Below are 24158 nucleotides of genomic sequence, written 5' to 3'. Positions count from 1 at the left end.
TAGTTCTAAATGTAGTGTTCTGTGATGTTCTGTGATGAAGCCTAAGAATCGTGAATTTAGGATGCTACATAAGACTTTTCTTACACATGCATTTATACAGATCCCCCTGTAATATTGTGGATCTGTCTTGTCTCCACTTTTAAATATGGGGCTTATCAGTCCTTCATTCCATACTTCAGGAAAGAAGCCAGTTCTAAGCACTAAATTGAAAAGTTTCAGAATGGCTGATTTGAATCTATAGTGTTTAAGCATCTCATTTAGGATGCTGTCAGGGTCACAGGCTTTTCTACCTTTTTAGCTTTTCAGTTTTTGGCCTGATTCTTTTTCTGTTTTGGTGTGTTGCGGGTTTCTTGATATGGATCTTTGAAGTGTTTAATCCATATACTGTATCTCCATCTTGAATCACTAGATTATTATTATTTTAGTTTAAGGCCTTCCAGTGGTCCCAGAAGCTATTTTAATTTATTGAATCTTCAACTAGATTGACTTGGTTTTTGAGGTGGTGCTCTTTCTTAGTTCTCAGTGTCTGTTAATATTGTTTGAGTGTATCTCCATACTGAATACGTAGGTCCTGATTGTCTGGAGCCCTGTGTTTTTTGGGTGGATAATTGTCTTAGAATGCAAAAAACTGAGTCAAACCATTTTCCTTGCATTCCTTTTTTTTAAGGGGTTTGGTTTTTGGAAAGGTAAGTTTGTCCTGTGGAAGAAATCATTAATCCTAAATAACAATATCTTTTTACCTGTTCAAGTTTTTGTTTGCCAGTTGTGATCCTATAATTACTATTAAGTATGGAGTGTCTTTTCTGGAATATCATGATTTTGGATTTATCCAGGTTAATTGGAAGTGGCCCTTGTTAGACTGTATTAGTTAAGAATATTCAGACTTTCCTGAAGCGCCTCTGCACTAGGGGAGAGTAGGAGGAGATTGTCAGCAAAAAGCAGGCATTTCATTTCTTCATTTAGAAGTTTAAGACCTGGGGACAAAGATCTTTCAATCTTTGTAGCCAAATCATTGATATATACTGTATATGTTGAATAAAGTTGGACTTAAGCAACAGCCTTGTCAAACTCCTTTTGTCTGGTCAAACCATTATCTTGCATTCCTAAACAGCATTTATTGTTATATGTCTCTAATGATTATGATTTCAACATAAATCCGTCGTGCCATACTGAGTGGAAAGCTTTGCTAAAGTCTATGAAACAGCCATATAATTTACCTTTTTTAACATTTTGTACATGTTCCTCTATGAGTGTATGCAATGTGTATATATGGTCAGTTGGTCTGTTGTTTTGAGAAAAACTTATCTGGGATGAATTTATGATATTATTGTTTTGGATAAATTGTGTTATTCTGTTGTTCAGAATGCCCCAGAATAATTTCCCTAAATTGCTGCCCTGTGAGATGCCTCTATAGTTGTCAGGATTACGTTTGTCACCTTTTTTTATGAATTGGTGTGCTGTGGCCCACCTTCCATTGTTCCATTTTACAGTTGTTAATGGACAGTGTTGAGCACAATGGTTTCATGAAATAAATCTTTGTTTTTTTATATATTTATTCTACTCAAAACCTCTCTTTTTTCTCATTGTGGAGTGCTATTTAAACCGCGCTGCCCAACTGCGCCCCCCCCAAAATAAATAAATCACCAGCCGCCACTGACTGTAAAGTTCTGAGGTGAGGGACACCATTCGGCGAAAACGCCTTAACCTGTGGCAGATAGATAAATCCGACTTGGCCAGTGGTGGATTGTGATTGGCGAATTGAAATGTTCCTTGTCAAATAAGAATATGTCGCCAAGCCTATATCCGAAATCCACGGCTCGGGAGAAAGTTTGATGAATAAACTGCCTGGGCGGAATATGTCGTTTTCACCGCCAAACTAGGGCCCTTAGAGTTATAGCCTTATGCAATTTGAATTCGAATTATGAAGTCTTTTTTTCGCAAGGAATTTTTCATGCAGTTGTGGATCTTTGGCAGATCCGTCCCAGTGTCTTTTTTCTATCTACGTTCAAGGAAAAACCGGCTCACCAAGATTCCTCTGCCCTCGTTGGTCATGGGGGAACGCCCAGTCCAGTGAGGAACAAAGTGGACGAAATGAATGTTGTTACCCTCGTGGAACAAGCTCTTCTAGACGCAAATTAGGACCTGGAGTTATAGCCTCTGTTTCTTTTTTTGCAAGGATAATTTTTTTCTCCCTTTTTTCACTTCATGTCACAATGACAACGTAAATTATAGCGAGCCTATACTCTCGGTCGCTTGTGGTTAGTGATGACCTGAGAAAACAATTCGACAGAACAACAAGCAACAAGCACTGCAAACAGGCTTCATGCAGCAGTACCTGCGCCGTGAGAATAGGCGAGGATACCGCGCAATCAAACATAAATGGTTTGAGTGGGTTTAATTAGTGGGTATGGCAATCAACTCATTCTTTAGCAGCAAATCACAATGATTCGACCATACCTTTTTTTCTTTCACACCTCACATATTTCAGGGGGAACATAGTGCATGCACCATTTCATTGTCATACACCCCTATCATTTAAAAGAAGTATACCAAAAAGCTGTTCTAGATGCATTTTATTTATTTGTATTATTTATTTAATCTAAATCCACCCATGGCGTGCTGAACGCCGACCTCAACCTGGCCGCGGGCAACTTCTGTCCTCTTACCTTAACTGTTTTCTGTGAACTATTATGCTCGCATTGATGAATATAAACGAATTACATTGCAATATCATCCTAAAACTTCTATGATACTCGTAGCTAATACATGGTGCTTCATTGATTGATTGATTGCCGTCCCGGACAAGCAAAGGGAGTCTTGATTCGAATAAACTACTATTAACTGAATTAATTTAGACTGATATTAACAAACGTAACATACAAAAGCAAACAATACAGATAATGTGTTCCTAAACACAGCTTCAAAGTGTTGTGCTGACTCATTTCCACGAAGATTCAGGGGTTCCCCGATAACGGAGTATCTTACAAAGACTTAAGGTCAGGGCCGGCGATTGCTATAGGCGAACTAGGCGACTGCCTAGGGCGACAAATGGGTTGGGGGCGCCCTCTAGTGTCGCCCTTGGACCTACTTCCCATTAATCATAGTTAGAATAACAAGCAAACAAAAACATATTTATTAATCATGATCATCCGAGGGCGCCCCTTCAGCCATACGTTTACTTCAACCTGATTTTTAGATTTAATTGATGGTTATTGTCGATAGAGGGGGGGGGGTGGGGGGGCGGTTGCGTTAAGTTACGTTACGTTAGTTATGTGAGAGCTCCTGGACACTACCAGGGTGGGGTGAGCCGTGAGCGTGTCAGCTACGTGACATTTGCAAAAATGAAGCGGTCAAACCATCTGGAGCACAGGGACGAAAACGAAGAAAGGAAGAAGAGAAAAAGAAAGCCAAGTTTAGAGGTAAGTCTTCTCATCTCAGCCATTAAGGTGTCAAACGAAATACATGTAGTATTGTGCATCACCTAATATTGGACGTTTCATTGCTGTCACTTAGGCTAGCTATAGCTAGCTAGCGACTGTTACTTTGCTAATTTGCTACGTAGGCTATTACTAGCAAACGTAACTTCACTGATAACCTACATGGATGTAAATGTCAAAAGACCAGTATCTGGATAACGTATGCTAGTTATGAAAAGTACAGTTGCTGTCTACATTCATTATAAATGGCATACGTTCTGTTTAGTGAATTCACAACTAGCAGGTGCATACACACACAGTAACCATTTTGGGGATAGTGGTGGTGTTCACCCTTCTGTACAGTTCCTCCCCAGGAATATACTAAAATTTTTGTTTATTTTTGTTTTTAATTGGCCAGATGCACTCAGGCAATTTTTGCAGAGGCCGCTGTAGAAAGGACGCCTGATTCGCCTCCCTCCGAACTTTGTAAGTAGCCTACACAATTAGTACTACTGTTGCTGTTTTTGTTATTGTTATTATTATTAGCAATTATTACTTTCATAATCACATCACATTAATACTACTAATTGTAATCAGTAGCCTAGTATTATTTAGCCTTGTGGCAGTAATAGTAATATATCTACTACAAGTTACATGGTCAGATAAAATGTATTTGTACAATGCAACTATGTGGTAGGATGATAGAAATGACCAAATGCAACTGTGTAACGAACAGCATGGATGAACTCTGTGTTTAAATACAGCTGCAGGAGAAGGGACATCCAGTAGTACTCAAGGGGCCAGTAACACACAGGCCAGGAACACAGAGCCTGCATCAGGTGAGTCTATTTAATAGTATTTATTCAAGCCACATCCATACTTTAAAGTACAATAGAAACATGTTAGCATGTATTAAATACAATAGCTTGTTTTCTTAAAGAAGTTCAACCACATTCATGATCATTTCACTTATTATATTAAACACCGCTTGTCTGGCTATACAATATGCTTGAATACAGGTGAAGGTGAAGGGACATCCAGGACCACATCAAGCACTCAGGGCACCAGTGAAACTACACTGCCGCCTGCAGACACCTCACCCTCCACAATTCCTGCTATCCAGGGAGAACCTATAGATCCTGCTGACTGGCCAGCCCTCTGTGATCCGGTAAGGACAGAGTTAGTTTGCAGAGGACCATACCAGACCAGTCCAGACTTTACATTTCCAAAAAGAGATGATGGGAGAAGCTGCCACCACAACCACTTCTACAGGAAATTAGTAAATGGGGAGAAAATCAAGAGAAGCTGGCTTGTATATTCAAGGAAAAACAATACTCTGTATTGCTTCTGCTGCAAGCTCTTTTCACAGAAAAATGACCACCTCATTAGGAGTGGCCTAAATGACTGGAAGAATTGTAGTGAGGTATTTGAGATATTTTGTAGTGGTACGTACAGTATCCATAAAAGCACTTTTGTTTGTAGAGGGTATAGTTAGGGTATAGAGGGTCATAATTTGCTTAAATGTCCTTACAGGTGCTTAAGAGTATTTTGCACAGTTTATGGAGTTAACTTAATCCTAACTTTGAGTGTGTAATAAATTATTTAAAATAATAAAAAAGAAAATGTTCTGAAACTATTCTGGTGTTTGTTGTCCATGCAACATTTATTGTTGAACTGCAATGTAGAATAGTAGAATTATAAGTGGGTGAAAAAACTGCTATGCAAAGTAAAGTGATGTTAAGTATTGTGTGTGTGTGTGGGGCAACCAAAGGGCTAGAGCCGGCCCTGCTTAAGGTCATGTTCTACACGAATGTAAAAGTGAAACTGAATCGAAGCAAGTGCCTTATATATAAGACTGAGGGATACACAGAGAGGAACTGCACAGTCTGCACACAGACTTCTTGGACGTGTCTTGGACAATCTGTGGTGAGTTGTGCTGATATATTTTAATCTCATGATGAGATCTGTGTTTAGTAGCCTAACCACCTCCATTTCTCAGTCGCAGTTGTATAGGTTTTTTTGTTTGGTGTGGTTGTTGTATTGTAGCCTAATTGTTCTTCTTGCTGCATTATTACATTGTTGAGCGGTATATAACTGACGTGACACCGATTTGACAAATGGGAAAAGTTTGCGGGGTAAGCCAAGAGGCGTCAATTATCATTATTAGCAATTATCTTTGGGCTGAATCCGCACGAAAGCTTTTAGATTCGTCTGTAGCTCACACACGGTTTCTGACTATGGGCAAGATCCGTTCCTGATAGAGGTTTCAGCTGAAACATCCCAAGAGCGCGGTATTTCTGTTGGCTTACAGATTCAGCCCAAATCTGATAACCACATAAAAAAAATAAAGACTGAAGTATTTCTGTCTACATTGTCCTACACATTGAGCTATTGGGGACATAATGTTAATATTTGGCCAGCATAGTAAATTATTTAAAATGCCTTTGATGAAGCCGTCAGAGCTGGCTGAGATCTGGTAAGCGGATTCGTGCCGCATTTGGAACGCGGAGGACTGAGTCCAGGCAGGTTGCGCACGCAGCTCCGCTTCCTAGGCGCCGGGCAAAACAGCCTGGTGCCCCTGTGGCTGTTTTGCCCGCCGCACTTTGCCAAGGCGTTTTTGAAGCGTCTGCCGTTTTAAAAACGCGTTTGGTGTGTTTCAGCTCTACGGCTGCAGATGCGTTATGCGATGTGCGTTTGGACAAACGAACGGGTTCGGTTGGCAGATCCGTCCCTGTGTCTCATTGCCATCTACGTTTAAGAAAAATACCAGCTCACCCAGATTCCTCTGCGCTCAGTGATTATAGGGAACGCCCAGTCCCTGAGGAACAAAGTAGACGAAATTAATGTTGTTTCCCTCGGGAACATAGTGCATACATCATTACATTGTCATACAACACTATAACTTAAAAGAAGTATACCAAAAAGCTCTTCTAGACCCAAACTAAGGCCCTTAGAGTTAAAGCCTCTGTTGTTTTGCAAGGAGAATTTTTCTCTCCCTTTTTTCACTTCATGTCAATGATAAAGTATATTATAGCGAGCCTACTCTCAGTCGCTTGTGCTTAGTACATACCTGAGAAAAAAATTCGTAGCGCAAAACAGCCACTTCAAACAGGCTTCATGCAGCAATAACTGCTCCGTGAAAATATGCAAGGATACCTATATCGTCTTTGACGGTGACATTTTGCTTCACATCTTTCGGGGTGAACATGGTGTATACACCGTCCGTTGCATTGTCATACAGCCCTATCATTTAAAATAACTATACCAAAAAGCTGTTCTAGACGCATTTTATTTATTTGATCAGAATCGTGCTGAACACCGACCTCAACCTGGCACTTCCCATCAGCGCTCGATATCGAGTACTACCTGTAGCACATATGCCTTAGCAGTGGCGTAACGTAGTAACGACGGGCCCAGGTGCAAGATATTATGACGGGCCCCCCTAGTGAACGCTAAAAAAAAAAATCGTAGCGTTCCCTACTTCCACAACCGCGTCTAAAAAAAACGTTAATCAAAGGTGTTTGTTATCGATATAAATAGTGTTTAATTAATCAACCTTACATATTTCAGAAGTGATTGGTGTGTACACAATGAACTAAGTCTTGTTTGACTCTCAGCAGGAACATTTCTTACCGTAACAATTGTTAACTGTTGCATGGTTGCTGACACACCACTGAGGGCAGAAACAGCGATTCTGATCCCAGCTGAACTGCTGCACTGCTGACTCCGTGGGCTGGCGACTAGTTGACGGCAATTTAAAAGCCAAAATAATCTAATTTAGGCAGCTTTGCCGCCTTCTCCTCCTGTTCTTTTTTCTCTTGCCCTTTTCTACTTCCACTCTTGTGCTTAAAAGGCATTGTTACGAGTAAAGTTGTGCTGTGCAGTGCTCAATGAGCTAGGTTATCAGAATTGGTTTAACTATAGCGTATTATATTGTCACATGATCAAATAGAGACTTGACATTGGACAACAACATACATATTACCCAGCAATCATCATTGCTAATCACAAAAATACCAAAGAAGATAAGAACTTATTCATTTAATTGAATAGTGTTTTGATAGTTTCTATAGTGTATGTAGGATAAGCATATGATTTTGTTATAAATTGCTACTTTTTCCCAAAAAATAAATCACAACCATGACTGAGATAAGTTTGCCCTTTCCGGTGTATATATTGCATTTGACACTCCTACAGCTCATATAGTAGCGCGCATTTGAACTTGACCAGACCCGAGACAATTTGACGCTGTACGGGGATCGAGAGTGGGCCCGCTATGCAACCTTCGCTGATAGGGGGCCCGTTCATTTACGCGTGTATATCTTTGGGCTCGGCTACGGGCCCCGACACCACACGGGCCCAGGTGCAGCCGCACCTGCTGCACCCCCTATAGCTACGCCCCTTTGCCTTAGTAAGGTTGACTGAAATGGTTTGCTCGCAACCTTTTTTCATCCTTGTTTTCTGCTAGCCTGGATGCAGCGATTTTATTATTATTATTATAAATGCATGAACGTTATTTTCATATTGTACCACCATGAATAGAAATATACAGTACTTCAACAAATTTCAGTATTTTTTCTTGAGTTTTCCAAAATACTGTGGCTCGAAGCCTCGCATATATATTTTCAGTGATAAAATGTACAAAATACAGTAGCGAAGCATGACAGATTTAAGTCAGTCAAGTTTATTTATATAGCACATTTCATATAGTATACATAGACACAATGTGCTTTGAGTGCAGGGAAGTGAATAGGAATCAGATATACAACAACAATAAGAATAGGAATAGGAATCAAACAAACAACAAAAATAAAATTAAAATTAAAATAAAAACTAAAATGAATACAGGAGGTCCAATACAGCACAGTGTATTGTATATTTATCTTGTATATTGAGTAAGGTTATTTAGGTTATTATATGTTTATTATGTGTAAATTATGTTCATAGTACTTGTGCAGAGTATACGTCATGGTTTGTTATGTTATAGTATGTGATGTTATGGTACTATGGTAGGTTTGGGCGGCGCCTTGTCGTAAGAGTTTCAGTGCCCAGTCTGACCCTGTGTCATTTTGTGCATCTGACAAATAAAAGACTTGTAACTTGTAACTATATATTATTTTCTTCTTCAAGTACACAATGTTTAGCAATAAAGTGCTAAACTTATACTACTGTGACACATCAGAATTCATAAGTCAGAATCCCTCTCAGATGTAGTGATACCTATTCGTCTTAGTGCTTCAATTGGTCTGGAGTAGCCGGGGCCCGCGGGTCCCAGTGAGCAGAGCTGTGCGTGACTGGGTCGGGCTGCGGTTGGAAAATTGCTGCACCTTTCCTGACACTACACCGCATGTTTGTGAAGAACCTGGTGCTAAATCACTCGTAAGACTACCTGATTCTGGTGATTCAATTGCCATGCTCGTTGTTTACGTTCATTATGATGTTAGGTGTTTTATTTTCTTATGCTCTCACTGGTGGAGTGCACCCGTCATCAGTAGTCAGGCAGTGTGCGTTCATGGGAGGAGTGGCTTTGGAGGGAGGTCAGAAGTGGCTAGGATTTATTATTTATACTTTCAAAATCAAGCTTACTCTTGCTGGTTTCTCCAAGATCACCTACCCTGCCTTTAAATTCGTCAGACTTTAATTTCTGTCCTTCATATTTCCTTACAGCATAAAGCGCTGTGGCCATTCAACCTCTAGACTGAAGGTCATGTTTAAACTGCAGACGTATTCACAGTGCATGGGTTTTGTTTTCATTCACATCAAGTGTGACTAGAGGACCAGTTCCTGTTTCATCATGTTCTGGTGTCGCTCTTGCCCCAAAACCATTGATGTCATGTCGCCCCCTTTGCCCTGGCTTCAACTTGCAGGGCAGGGGGACCCCTCATTATTATTAGGATTCCTCCGTCAGGAGGAAACCTATTGTTATTGTAGGTATTATTATTCTTCTGCAATGGGAAGTCAATGGCAGCCCCTAGAACCGTATGGTAACTTTTTCTGAAATTTGGCACACTCATTAAGGACAGTCCCTTCTTTACTCACACCAAGTTTCATGTCTCCCACTTGACCACACTAGCGCCATCAACGGGTCAAAGTTGGACTTTTGTTAACACACACAACTTTTGAACCGTTTGACCGATTTTCAAAAATGAGGTACCATTGGATTCCTTGGATCAAGACGAATTCGACGTTCAATGGCGCCAATTTTCGGTTGTATAGATTTTCCGCTATTACTGGTTTTATCAAACTGCTTTGAAAGCCTACTCTTCCTACAATTTTTCTCAAATCCCATATGGTAACTTTTTCTGAAATTTGGCACACTCATTAAGGACAGTCCCTTCTTCACTCACACCAAGTTTCATGTCTCCCACTAGACCACACTAGCGCCACCAACGGGTCAAAGTTGGACTTTTGTTAACACTAACTTTGGAACCGTTTGACCGATTTTCAAAAATGAGGTACCATTGGATTCCTTGGATAAGGACGAATTCAACGTTCAATGGCGACAATTTTCGGTTGTATAGATTTTCTGTTATTCCCGGTTTTATCAAAAAACCTTTGAATGCCTACACCTCCTACAATTTTGGTCAAATCTTCTTCAAAATCACCAGAGATGATCTTCAGACCATTTCATCAGAATTTTGATCCTCACAACCGTTTGTCCGGTACAGCCACTCAAATTCAGCAGAAAAGCCGCACTCTAAACAGGAAGTGTAGTATTATCTAAGCAAATCTTTGGGACATTAACCTGGGCGTCAGTGGTACAGGGGTAGAGAAGTCGTTTAGTAATCAGAAGGTTGTAAGTTCAATTCCCTGTCAAAGCATCCTTTAGCAAGCCACTTCTTTATTTTCTTCTTTCCCTTCTTCACTCTTCTTTCCTCTATTCTTTCCTTCTTCCACTCTTCTTTCCTTCTTTTACTCTTCTTTCCAAAATTGTGAAGAATATACATTTTCCCCTGGTTTCGCAGTCTTTGGAGGAATCCGCAGCGCTGCTTGCAGCTATATTTATTATTATTATTATTATGATGTTGTTGTTGTTGTTGTTCTCTTGTTTGCACATGTACATTTTTGCTAAACATCACAACCTTGCTTGCTTGTATACAAATGTTTGTTTCTCTCTCTCTCTCTCTCTCTTTCTCTAGGTTGTACAGGCCTATTCTTGGCTATTTGGCTGATATATTTGTCTTGTTATCTGTTTTCATGGACTCAATCATGAAACCATTAGGTATGTCCAGTTATGCGTTTACAGTCACTCCACACAACAGAACTTAATAAACCACGGATTTCACATTCTCTTAGTTGATTAAGTAAGAGAAAATGCTTTATTTGTTATTAGCCTTTGGATATATATATATATATATATACACACAGTATATGTGTTGACTGATCTTTCTCTATTTTACAGCACCACAACTACGAGGTAAGGCTTGCTGTACCTGTAACGGCTGAGCAAAGTTTACATTTTATTTAGAGAACAATGAATGGTGACACACATGTATACAGTGTTCCATTTGTTCTGGTATAGCTTCAGATGGCACAAATAGTTTTTTTGTAATCAGTGTTTTTATTATCATTTTTGTCTTTTTTAATTTATTACATTTGGACAATCAGCTCTTACCTAGCCGGTACATTGAATAACTATGTTTAAAAAGGACACATGAGGAAATAATGAAGTTGCATAAAATACGCTCAACGTCAAATGCAAATGTCAGCCTATTTCTTCATGTACACTTATAATGCCCCCATTCACAAAATGTGCTGTACAAGGAAGCCACCACATCATTGCAATCATTCACCATGCTTCGTCCTGCATTTTGATTTTCACTGTTGTGCCAGTTGTGCACGTGAAAATAACATTATACGGTCAATAAAATGTGGGAAAGTCTAACATTGTCGCATTTTCAATGATGTGCGAGTTGCAATGGCAGGGAATGTCTTTTTAGATTACAGTTGAATTGGCAGATGTCTGATTAATATTTATTTTCCACATATGAATCAGGCCTGAAACAGTTCTGAAAATATCCGATTCCATGTGCTTTTTTCCTGTTTGCAACAATCCTCTTTGCCTAAGCCATTTATTCGACCAGTAGATCATATTATCTGATCGTTATTCAGTTTTAGCATTGGAGTTATGTATTTGGGATATGGTCTGGTACACTAAATGCAGTGGATTTGACAGACAGCTTCTTCTTCTTCATTAGTATTATTATTATTGCTGTTATTTTATTATTGTTATTAATGTTGTTGTTGTTATCATCTTGTTTGTATTTGTACATTCTTGCCCATTACTTGTTCCACACAGTAAACAGTAGAACTTATGACACATGAATGTTTTATATTTTATATGATATTATATTACATATTATCTTTGTGTTTTCAAATCTATTTATATCAGACATCAGTGTGATAAGAGGACAGGCCATAACTTTCAGGTGGGACGCAAACTGTAAAGTAGACGGCACATGGAAGAAGGAGGGTCTGATGTTGCACAGTGATGACAGGATCATTATCACAGAACCAAAACCGTATCTATGCTTCAACCTGACGATCCATAATGCCACAGAAGAGGATGAGGGTGAATACAGCTTAGAGTTGTCTAACTGGCGTGGTCAGGTGTCAGGTTCTGCAAAGGTCAAAGTACTGGGTACGTTTTTGAATTCTACCTTGCTTGAATTTAAATGTTTGCACTCATTGTAAGCAGGCGTTGTTGTATTCTGGAACTAGCTGTATTATCAACAGATGAAACACTTAATGGAATTTGAAAAGGTATAATCTTGACAAAGCAGTATTGTCTGCAATACTTTACCAAATACTTAAGTGTCCTCATTGACCACACAGTGCAACTGTTGATCATGTTTTGTGTGTTTATTGCAGATTATGCTGTGGCCTGGAGAAAAATTGACTGTGGGTAAGTTAACATTCAGCACCTCTCATTGCGCATGGTGTACTGAACATGACTTCAAACAACTAATTTATTATGCAAACATAAGAGAACTAAAACTTGATGTTGTATAATTCCATAGCCTTGGACATTGGACTATTGAAAGCTCAGCAGTTTTTCTGAATTATTTGGAAAATAGGATGTGGTTTTTGATAATGTTCTTAAAGGCAGAATTGTGTGTGTGCATGTGTGTCTGTATGTGTGTGTGTTTGTGTGTGTGTGTGTGTGTAATTCTCACAGAGAAAATGACTTAGTGAAAACGGCCCTGAGGAAGTTTACACCCAGCAACACAGAAACACAATGCATTCGCTTCCTGATACATGGGCCAATTGGAGCAGGGAAATCCAGCATTATCAACTCCATCAAAACTGTCTTCCAGGGCCGCATGAAAGTGAACGCTTATGCAGCCCCAGGCACTGAAACAACTCAAACCAAAACTGTAAGTTAACACAGTAGGCAGCAAGGATTAAAGGAACACTTGCACATTTATATGTTACCATGGAGACGGCGCACATGCATATAGTGTCTGTCTCTGTGTGTGTGTGTGTGTTTGAATGAAAATCAATTGGCGGGCCGGATTTGGCCCGCTGGCCGAGAGTTTGAGACCCCTGCTCTGGCATATAGTGTCTGGTCTGTTTCTGTGTGTGTGTGTTTCTGGTTACACGCAGCTGCAGCCTCTCCCCTTTAGTGTTTACAGGTGTGAGATTCCCTCAGTAGTAGTTTTGGTATCATCACATGTAGTAATATTAGTAGAGTTGAATTAATTTGGCAGCAAGGTCATGTTTTCAAACCGGTGGAGCAACATATCTTTCCCTGTGATGTTCAAAACACAGCAACAAACACATTTGGCAATCATTGGCAGATATATTTCCTGATTGAATTTTGAACATGAATGTCTGGGCTTCTCTAGCTCCTTCATTTTGTTTACTGCAGAGGCTGCGACCTCATGGCTCTGCTAGTCTCATGGTTTGGTCCTTCTGTTGTTTTACTCTTTTCTCTGACATACTGGAGAAGCTGTGTGTGTGTTTGGAGATTTTTACATATTTGTGGGTTTCAAGTTCAGGTTCAACTTGTTTGTCGTCCCGTGAACCAAAAAAAAACTTGGCATGGACAGTTATCAGAATAAATGTTTAAATGTGGGTTAAGTCAGGGTATATGCATGGATTACTGATACCGAGGTGACAAGCTGTTTTTTTGGATGGAAATTGAACAAGAGGTAAATCAATAACATGATGATTTTGCTTTTTCATTGTGGCATGTTTTCTTCACGTCACACAATGAAATTAAATTCCTCTTGTGCATCTCATTTCCACATGGCACTGTTGCTCCATGCTGCCCACTGTAAATCAATACGTCATAGAGATTGTTTTTCCCCTAATCGCAGTGGTGATTCCCCTAATAACAGTGAATTGTTCAACGTCAGTACATGGGAATTGTTTCTTTAATTCCTATTTTCGATTAAGTGTAAATCATTCACAACCTACACAGCAGGCTGAAGAGGGTTTTTTTGGCGACAGGCTATTTTTCCGCCCTCTGTTTGAAGGTTAATTTATTCCTCTTTCATCTTTGCTTGAAGTTTCCATGTAGTCATTGGTAATCTCATTTCTGAATGGAACATTGGGACACTGCAAGGAGAACTTAGTACACACGTTTTCTATTTGGTATGCTTCAATTTATCATTTTACCCCACATTTTTTACACTGAATTGCCTCTTTAATGTATCTGCCATGATGATCAATCAAACATATTGTCAAACTGAGATTTAGGAAGTTAGAAAGCAAATTTGTCTGTAGGTAATATAATTAATTTGTCAGTAGATAATCACGTATATTGCTTTAATTAGGTTCAGATTTACTAACTGACCTGTGATGCCGTGTTTCATAGGCAGGTCTTCACCGCGTCCTAATGGCGGATGCAACAGACTTTTAACTGTTTTGTAAATATCTTTTTTTTTCAATTTATATAATCAGTCGTTTTGTTTATTTTTTCTCCTTAGTTTTTGCACCTGGTGGAGGGTGAATAAATTATAAGCCATGGAATTGTTGTCTCCTTACTTACTTACTTTGTGCCTACCCTAAAGACTCTCGACACTTTACCTTTCAGTACCAAACGTACGAGATTAAGGACCAGCAGGGGGAAAAGTTGTCTTTTGTCTTCAATGACATCATGGGACTGGAGAGTACAGAAACAGGCGGGGTGCTGATTGCTGACATCATCAGTGCCTTAAAAGGTCATATCGTAGATGGCTATGTGGTAAGGTAAAACACAAACATACACATACATACAGTACATGCAGGCATGCATACATACCTACATACTTGCATGCATGCACACAACCATACATAAGACTATTATGATAACACATACAATGGCTGCCTTTTACTGGACAGTACAATGCACTGTAATCAGAACCCAGATGTCATGCAACGTGGTCACATTCAGTCATACCCTTGAATTTAAGTTTAAGTGAATGGCTGCAATCGTAAGAGACACTGATAGGTTGTAGAGAATGTCCTTTAAAAAAAAAAAAAGCATTTCATAAATCAAGCTGTATCAGAAAGTAAAAATCCACAAATAAATTCAGGGATGTTCCCAAATTGGAAGTGGTTAATACATTCGTTTTTTGTTAGTTTGTTAATAAAAGTAACAGTGTTTACATTTGTGAATTCCGTGACATTTATATGTGAATCACGAAATGCAATTGTGAATCGCGTGAAAAACCCTTGTCCACAACTATTTTGATTTGAATAATGCATGGCTGTTGCTGAATATTTGATATTGCCCCTTCAAACTAGTGTGTTACAATTGTCAGGGGCAGAGATCCCATTTCATTGTAGGGGGGGACAATACATGGTAAAATTTCGGAGAGTAATTCCAAGGGGGGAGACATGAAAAAATTGCTTTCACGAGAGCTAGCATAACTTAGCTGCTAAATACCGAATTCTCAATAACATTTACAAACAGAAATTCGAAGTCATTTTTAAATCCTCTAAACGGCATTAAATGTACTAACACAAAATATCTACTCACAGAAAAATAATGTCCAAAGTTCAAGAGAACAAAATAAGTTCTAAAACAGTTCAATTTGACCTATCAATAAGCCCCGCCACCAATATTTACTGTTCCTAACACGGACAAGTTATCAGAGCTGACTAGAGTTTACAATGGCAGCTATCAGTGTCAAAACGATATCCCAAGAGGCTCTAGACAACTTTTGGAGACAAAATAACCTGATTTCGTCTAGAAACCATCAAAAGGGCCTTCATACTGCAATGGAGGGATATGCATAACATTTAAAACTAGATATGGTGGATAACAAGCTTACATTTGAGGCGAGAATTTACAGATTACACAATACAAGAGAGAGAAGCCTCATCTCACGGCCATCACGATTGCAGATAAATATATCCAATACCAGCATTGTTCATGCACCGCAGGGAAAGATTACATTAATTTACCTTCAGTTCATTTAACTAATCTGGAGAGGCACTGAGATGTAGACCTACCTTTATTAACTAGCATTAACCTGCCCCTGACAGTACAGTGTCCTGTCTAGCTAGCTATCGTTACGGTGTTAATTACCGGCATGCGTGTGTTATCAGCAAACGTTCACGTTGTCATGTCAATCCATTATTAAACTTATGTATACTTAAGCAATATAGTACGAGTGCGAGTGGGGTAGGTAAGGGATATTCCCACGGGTGGTGTTCGGCCGTAGCCACGAGGCCGGAGGGAGAGAGGAGGAAACCGTCTCACTGTCTGACGTGTACTGGGCTGATTGACTGAAACACAGAGCAGCCGGTAGCCCCGCCCGTTGGAAACAGCATTTGAACCAAACCACTTTGAGGAATAGGGGGATCATGATTTTAAAAAATCAACACTTAAAAAACACATTGTTTTACGTTTATAATTAGCACCGCTTGTGCTGTCGTGCATTTATTTCATATTACTATATTTAAAAAAAAAAATTGTTTTGTGTTTTGTTTCCAATGATTGTTGGGGGGGGGGGGGGGGGCAACTTTATGGTGGGGGGGGGGCAACTTTATGGTAGGGGGGGGGGGGGGGGGGGGACACATCCCCCCGTTCCCCCCCCCCCCAAGACATTTAACAAATCAAGGTACAAACACTTGAAAAGAGACAGAAATAAGTAAATAAATAAATGTTCCATAAATGTTAAATACATTTTACAGTGAGTGATAAGCGAGATCAAAGAGGTATGTCCTAAGTGCATGTTTAAAGGGGTTTCAACCGTTTCAGCCATTCTTAGGTATTCTGGCAGAGTGTTCCAAAGGTTGGGTAGCCAGTGCAGTGATTTTAATACTGGTGTGATGTGTGCTCTCCGTCTTGTTTTAGTGAGGACTCACGCTGCTGCATTCTGTATTGTTTGTAGTTGACTAATGGCTTTTTTTGGTAGACCAGACAAAAGCGAGTTACAGTAGTCTAGCCTGCTCGTGATAAACGCGTGCATCAGTCTTTCGGTGTCAGCCTGAGCGAGAAACGGTTGCACCTTAGCAATGTTTCTTAAGTGATAAAAAGATGTTTTAATTATATTTTTGATATGGGTTTCAAAATTGAGATCTGAGTCAAGTATGACGCCTAGGTTTCTGGCTGGGTGCTTGGTGTTAAGTGCTAGTGTTTTTAAGTGTGCAGATAGTTTCTCTCTTTCGTTTTTTTCACCAATGACTAATACCTGTTCTATCTTGGTTTAACTGGAGAAAGTTTTGTGACATCCATACATTTATATCAGAAATGCAATTTACCAAACAATCAATAGAGCTGTAGTTGTTGGGTGTTACAGAAATATAGAGCTGGGTGTCATCTGCATAGCTATGATAGTCGATGTTGTGCCTCCTAATTACACTACCAAGGGGGAGCATGTATAGACTGAAAAGTAAGGGCCCTAAAATATTTAGATGAAAATTAGAGAAAAAAAGATGGCATGTGTGCTTGCATTAATAAGTCAATATAGACGAGGTATGTTATGTGTTTACACAAAAAAGTGTTACAACTGCACCTGATCTCCCCTTCAATTGAATAAAAAAAAAAATCTGTTTTTTTATCTGGAGTAGTTCAACCAATCGTCTGCTTTGTCTGAGGGGTTCTACTACAACAACAACCCCACTCTAAATGAGAAGGTCCACTGCCTGGTGAGTGCGATGCCTGCAAACAAAATCCTTCTGCTGGATGAATCGAATAGCATCATCAAGAAGATGAATGAAGTCAGAGAAGTTGCCAAGAACCTGGGTGAGAATCATGAACATGCTAAGAAAACCTACTGGCTTTTAAATGAACTTTACAGAGCACACGCTGAGACCAAAAATAACTTTCAAAGAATACAGATGTTTCCACAGGTTGTCTCGATAGTGATCAGATTCCGAATGGTTAGCCAATGCTTATTTTGAAATGAATAACTTACTTTTAGTGTAGGACATTGTGTTTTTCAATTTATGTTGTTTACAATTTATGTACAATGTAAAACTAAAAGTGGAAGACTTCATTTAATGTTCAAAAACCTTCCATTATACCCGTTACTTTACCATGTTTATCTGTTCTTCCCTTACAAATTCATGATTTTAGTAAACATGGAAAACAATTTGTTTTGTTTTGATGATATGTATATTTATTTCAGAGAAATTAGTCTTGGTCAAAGCCTCTTAACAAAGTAATTAAACCATTCATCATTTAAGTAAACATGGAAAACATGCCTCATCAACACAAACACCACCTAATGGTTAATGAGTGTGTTTGATGTTTTTTTCCTTCAGTTCATTTCTATTGCGTTGTGTTTCTAACCTCAGCTAACCCAAACTGAAAATAAATAAATAGAATATCTTTGAATAAAAGACTTGACTTCAAGATGTTGTTGGATCTCTCCGGATTTGATTAATTACAATTAAAAGTAGGAATACATACAGTAAACTGTAGAGTCCATGGATTAAGATAAGAGATTATTCTAATTTGTTTGGGCACCAGGCAGTCAGGAGTAGAGGTGTTGCTCAGTCTGCTGCCAATATCCTTCTCCCTCTCCTAAGGTGTCCTTGGGTGCCCACACAATTATACTACAACAAAGGTGTAAATCAGACAGAGAAACATATGTATAGCAGCATACATCTGGAAGCAACCATATTAGTGCAGGGAACCACACAACCTTGTATATGGATAGTAAATGTTCTAGTCAAATGTTCAAGACCGGCCACTAACCCAGACTACACAAAGATAATTAAGCTCTAGATACCAGGAAGTACATACATGCATATACAGGTGTATGCACGTGTTCAGTCATACTTTGTGGGTTTATATATGCGTCTGTCTGTCTGTCTTTTTTACAGGAATCCCCCATGTAGTCTTGATGACCCATGTGGACAGCTGTTGTCCTTTGGTGAAGGAGGACCTGGACAAAATCTACGTCAGCAAGAAAATTAAGATAGCAGTGAGTTTTGTGTGTGTGTGTTGTGTGTTTACCCTTATAACGTAACCTGAGGTGCTGAATTTAACCTAACCCTAACACAGACAAATGAGATTGTAGTAAGGGGTCATTCATCATCCATACCTTATACAGTCAATGCTGAAAACGAGCACTCTAAGTAGCATACAGCGCATGATACTATGACTAGCTGGCCTGAACAATCTCTGTTGTCAGAGTACTGTGAACTCTGAACACAATACTGACACTTTTCCCTCATGAGTTTGTGGTGAACAAATATGGCACGTGGAGAATTAAAGCAAACCTTGGTTGACGAGACTCGTTTCGGCTCACTGTGGAGAAAAGTATATGTTTGAAATAAGTAGGAGCATGTCAGCTAGCCATTTCCAGACATGACAGTAAAGAGCAGTTATTCAGGGTCTTTTGTTAGTGTATAATTGTACCAATCAGTTTTCAATATAGACAGAAGAGGTAAAATGACCTTAAGGTGTGATAACCAATAAACTGTGCTTTGCACGCTCTGCGTGTGTGTGTGTGTGTGTGTGTGTTTTAGATGGAGAACTGTAGTATCAAGCTTGGTGTTCCCATGAACCGTATCTTCCCGGTGAAGAACTACCATGAAGAGAACAGCTTGGACAAGAAAATTGACTGTTTGATCCTGGATGCCCTACAAAATATTGTCGACTTTGCCAATGAGTATGTGATTAAACTGATTGAATAGAGATAGAGGATAAGGGAGTTATTTCATGCTTTCTTCTAGATAAGCAGAACTGCACACAACTTTTCTTATCACTCAGCCTTGGATAGCGCTGTAAACTTGTTTTGCTTTTAATTCGTATACACAAGTGTTGAACTGTTAGACAGTTGACTGATCCTACTATAAAATGTGGGATAGACTAGCAAGTCAGGTGGCATGTTGCAGCATTCATGTCTGCAGCATATTCCTTGGTTGGGACTCTTATTCTCCCATGTTTTGTTTTCCTGTTGCTTGTGTTACTTCCTGTTAAGCCATATGTTTACTTCCTGGTTAACATGTGATTAATGTTCTGTGTACTACATACGGGATACTTGTGGTGGAAAAGATGTGAATGAAAACTCAATAATCTGTGTGTGAAGAAAATCAACAATCAGTATAACTACCATATACTCCTTAAAATGATTTACACTACTGACATTTCTTAGATTATGTGTACTCTATGTTTAAATGTGTATCAAGTTTAACAAACATACTGATGTGTGAAATGTATTAAGAGGTGTATCAGGGGAACTATCCACACGCTGGTTGAACCACCCCACTGTCTCCCAGAGGCGAGTAATTCTTTACCTGGAATCATGCCGTTTCTCCCCCATGGGCTACTCTAGATACCAGGAGCTATTCAGTTTCCAGGCCCAACTAAAAAATGACACATGATCCATGGGGAAAGGCCAAGGAAGATTGAGTGAGACAAGAGGGTTCATCAGGTGTATAAGAAGGGAATGCAAAACTATGTAAAATCAGTATAGTCTCGAGACCTGCTAAGGTTTATGCTGGTGGTAGTGGAAAAATAAAAAAAATTTGCTCCACAATCTGCCTGACTTCTGAAGTTTTTAACACCAAGAACAAAGAGTTTTAACCGGAGAATATTATTACAAACAATATATACAACTATAACTTAATATTTATTACAAACAATATTATTTTTCATAACTCTATGAAGGAACTCTATGAAGGTAAGGAAAACTCTTCAGGACAAAACTGAACAGTGAGCCAACAACAGGAGACAAGAACAACATGCATGCTAAGGTTCAAGACCACCTGAATTAGTAGGCCAAAGATTGAACATAATATTAATATCATATTATTATCATTTCTTTATCACTTTATCATACCAAACATGTGCCAAGTTACCCAGATGAAAAATGAAATAAGCCAAACTAAAACACTTCCCTCAAAGTTTATTAACATATTAACAGATGTCTGAAAATAGATTTAATATTGTGTTACAGGCCTATCTGTGACCACAAAGACTGCTTCTTAACCGTCTGCCTTGATCTGTCAATGCTGTTCAGGTCCCCAGGTTGAGCTCAGAATATGTTCAGTAATGGTACTTATGGAGTTATAGAATATTTTTTTTTAGCATGGAATTTTTCATGCAGTCATGGATCTTTGGCAGATCAGTCCCCGTGTCTTTTTGCTATCTACGTTCTCTGCCCTCCTCGGTGATCATGGGGGAACGCCCAGTCCAGTGAGAAACAAGGTGGACGAAATTGTCATTGACAGCACTATACTATTTAAAAGAAGTATACCAAAAAGCTCTTCTAGACGCAAACTTTGCCTTATGGATCTTAGAGTTATAGCTTCTTTTTGTCATATGTAACAGGTGGAACTAACCATAACACTTAATTCAGAAAAAGTTACATTTAATTTATTATTCAATTTGAGTCACGTTAACCAAAGTAATAATTTCCCACGGTTGAGAAATTATAAAACAGTCATAACACCGGATGTCATAAGCCCCCTTACTAACATCCACTTCCATATACCAGAATCCACTGAAAACACATTTAAATGAATGCAATAAACTCAAATCAACCTTAACACTATAACCTTATATCTAAATACAGAGACATTCACTTAGCAGACACATAACAACAGACAGTTTCAACCATAACCATCTTTCACCGTTAGTTCAGTGTTTTTCTCATGCAGTTCGATGCTCGCACTCAGTTCGCCGTTTCACACATTCAGTTCAATGTTCAGTTCCATTCAATTCAAAATGTTCGTGTCACGGTCCTTAAACTGACATTGCAGTCCACGCTACTTTGCTGCTCTTTCACAGTTGTGGAGTCACATGTGGCAGGGTTATACTCACGACCACACACACCAACTGTCAGTGGCGTGGGAGAGGGAGGGAGAGAGGGCAAGGTAGCTGCAGCCACATCAACGGCTGGAATGGCGAGACGGTTGGCTGTCCAGGGCCCGCTGGCGTGGTGAATCCTTCAGCTTTGGCGACGAACTAATAAAGTTTTCTAACTATTTACAACACTTAACTAACTAATGAGGACATTCCGCCTCACGCTACACCGAACTAAACTTCTTCTCCTAACGTGGGAGCTATCCGGGCGCTGCCATCTTCTATGTCGTCGTCTCCGTCTGCCGCTTGTCCCGCCCCCTCCGCTCTCTCCATTAGCCAGTGCACCACCTTTCCAGGCACTGATTGGCTGAACCTACGGCCAAGTTCTGTTGTGCTATAGGGTGTGGAACTTATGATTGACGTCCCAACGTAATCGCAGGGGCTGCATACAGAAATATGTCCACACTCTGGGTGTACCCCTACAACACTACAAATTAAAAGAAATATACCAAAAAGCTGCTCTAGATGCATTTTTTTTAAATTATTATTATTTAGTTCAAAATCCACCCATGGCATGCTGAACGCCAACCTTATCCTGGTGCGGGCAACATAGGTCTTCTTTAACTTAACTGTCTTCAGTGAACTATTATGCTAGCATTGGTAAATAGAAACGAAATGACATTGCAATATTGTCCTAAAACTTCTATGATACTCGTAGCTAATACATGGTGTTTCATTGATTGATTGATTATTTCATGTTACTCTTGTCATCCCGGAGCAAAGGGAGTCTAGACCCGAATAAGGTACTATTAACTGTGTTAACAGAGTGCTCTCAACTTGTATTATGTTTCTGTCTCGTTTTGTTTATTGATTGAGTACTGACACCTGTGATTGTTAATGTGGGTGTGTACCTGTAATGTGATTGAAGTGTTAATGAATACATCTCATTGAGTGAGTGCAGCTGTTGCTGTGTGTTCGAAGTCAGTCACGTCGTTGCGTCTACTCTGTTAACAAACTGAATTATTGATTATTGATATTAACAAACGTAACATTCACAAAGCAAACAGTACCGATAATTTGTTCCTAAACACAGCTTCAAACTGTGCTGACTCATTAATGTCCACGAAGATTCAGGGGGTTCCCGGTAACGGAGTATCTTACAAAGACTATACAAATCTAAAAGCAAAAGTGAAACTGAATCAAAGCAAGTGCCTTATATATAAGAGTGAGGGATACACAGAGAGGAACTGCACAGTCTGCACACAGACTTCTTGGACAATCTGTGGTGAGTTGCGCTGATATATTTTAATCTCATGATGAGATCTGTGTTTAGTAGCCTAACCATCTCCTTTTCTCAGTCGCAGTTGTAGTAGGTTTTTTTTGTTTGCTGTGGTTGTTGTATTGCAATTGTATTGTAACTTAATTGTTCTTCTTGCTGCATTATTACATTGTTGAGCAGTATTTAACTGACGTGACACTGATTTGACAAATTAAAAAATATAGCGTGGCAAACGAAGAGGCGTCCCAGATAGCAATTACCTTTGGGCTGGATCCGCACGAAAGCCATTAGATCCGTCTGTAGAGGTTTCAGCTGAAACATTTAAAATACAAGCAATGCAGTATTTCTGTCGGTTTACAGATTTGGCCCAAATCCGTTTACCACCACTCAAACTAAAGCCCCAGAAGCAGTGGCGTAACGTAGTAATGACGGGCCCAGGTGCAAGATATTATTACGCGCTAAAATAAAAAAATAAAAAATAATAAATCGTAGCCTTCCCTACTTCCGGAACCGCGTCTAAAAACCGCTAATCAAAGGTGTTTGTATACTGTATTTTTTTTTAGAAAGCAATAATAATAGCGACCACTATTTACCCAACTTGTAGCCTAGTAATCCTGCCCTACCATAATGTATGTAGGCTATACCTTGTCTTGAAATGTATATCTATCACAGTAGCCGTAGGTTACCTGTTGCATGGTTGCTGACACACCACTGAGGGCAGAAACAGCGATGCTAATCCCAGCTGAACTGCTGCACTGCTGACTCGTTGACGGGCTAGTTAAAAAGCCAAAATAATCTAATTTAGGCAGCTTTGCCGCCTTCTCCTCCTGTTCTTTTTTCTCTTGCCCTTTTGTACTTCCACTCTTGTGCTTAAAAGGCATTGTTACGAGTAAAGTTGTGCTGTGCTCAATGAACTAGGACCTAATTACTAGGTTATCAGACCTTCGAATTGGTTTAACTATAGCGTATTGTATTGTCACATGATCAAATAGAGACTTGACATTGGACAACAACATACATATTACCCAGCATTGCTAATCACAAAAATACCAAAGAAAATAAGAACTTTTGATAGTTTGTTTGATAGTTTCTATAGTGTATGTAGGATAAGCATATGATTTTGTTATAAGAAGACTAAATTGCTACTTTTCCCCAAAAAATAATAACAACCATGACTGAGATAAGTTTGCCTTTTCAAGCGTATATATAGCATGTGACACTGTCATCTTTCTAAAAATAGCGCATGTTAACATAAGCATATCTGAGA

At 39.3% G+C, this 24158-nt stretch overlaps 1 protein-coding gene across 1 annotated transcript; it reads left to right on the top strand.

The window, feature by feature from the left end:
- Window positions 1-5310: 5310 nt before the first annotated feature.
- On the top strand, window positions 5311-20336 carry LOC122130480 (interferon-induced protein 44-like). Its single transcript, XM_042705198.1, has 10 exons — window positions 5311-5342; window positions 10556-10638; window positions 10819-10833; window positions 11809-12057; window positions 12288-12321; window positions 12595-12793; window positions 14458-14607; window positions 17424-17598; window positions 18684-18784; window positions 19332-20336. The coding sequence occupies exons 2-10, from the start codon at window positions 10614-10616 to the stop codon at window positions 19497-19499; spliced, it is 1116 nt and encodes a 371-aa protein (XP_042561132.1). The 5' UTR covers window positions 5311-5342; window positions 10556-10613; the 3' UTR covers window positions 19500-20336.
- The last annotated feature ends 3822 nt before the right edge of the window (window positions 20337-24158 follow it).

The sequence above is a fragment of the Clupea harengus genome, unplaced genomic scaffold (assembly GCF_900700415.2).
Source record: "Clupea harengus unplaced genomic scaffold, Ch_v2.0.2, whole genome shotgun sequence".
NCBI classification, from domain to species: Eukaryota; Metazoa; Chordata; class Actinopteri; order Clupeiformes; family Clupeidae; genus Clupea; species Clupea harengus.
This window is presented reverse-complemented; position numbering and strand designations above follow the sequence as displayed.

Bases quoted from the DNA above. Each gene is read 5' to 3' on its own strand.
- LOC122130480 (XM_042705198.1), top strand. From the start codon at position 10,614: ATGGACTCAATCATGAAACCATTAG. The intron at 12,794-14,457 runs GTAAGTTAACAC...TTTACCTTTCAG, and splicing joins AAACAACTCAAACCAAAACT to TACCAAACGTACGAGATTAA. The intron at 17,599-18,683 runs GTGAGAATCATG...TCTTTTTTACAG, and splicing joins AGAAGTTGCCAAGAACCTGG to GAATCCCCCATGTAGTCTTG.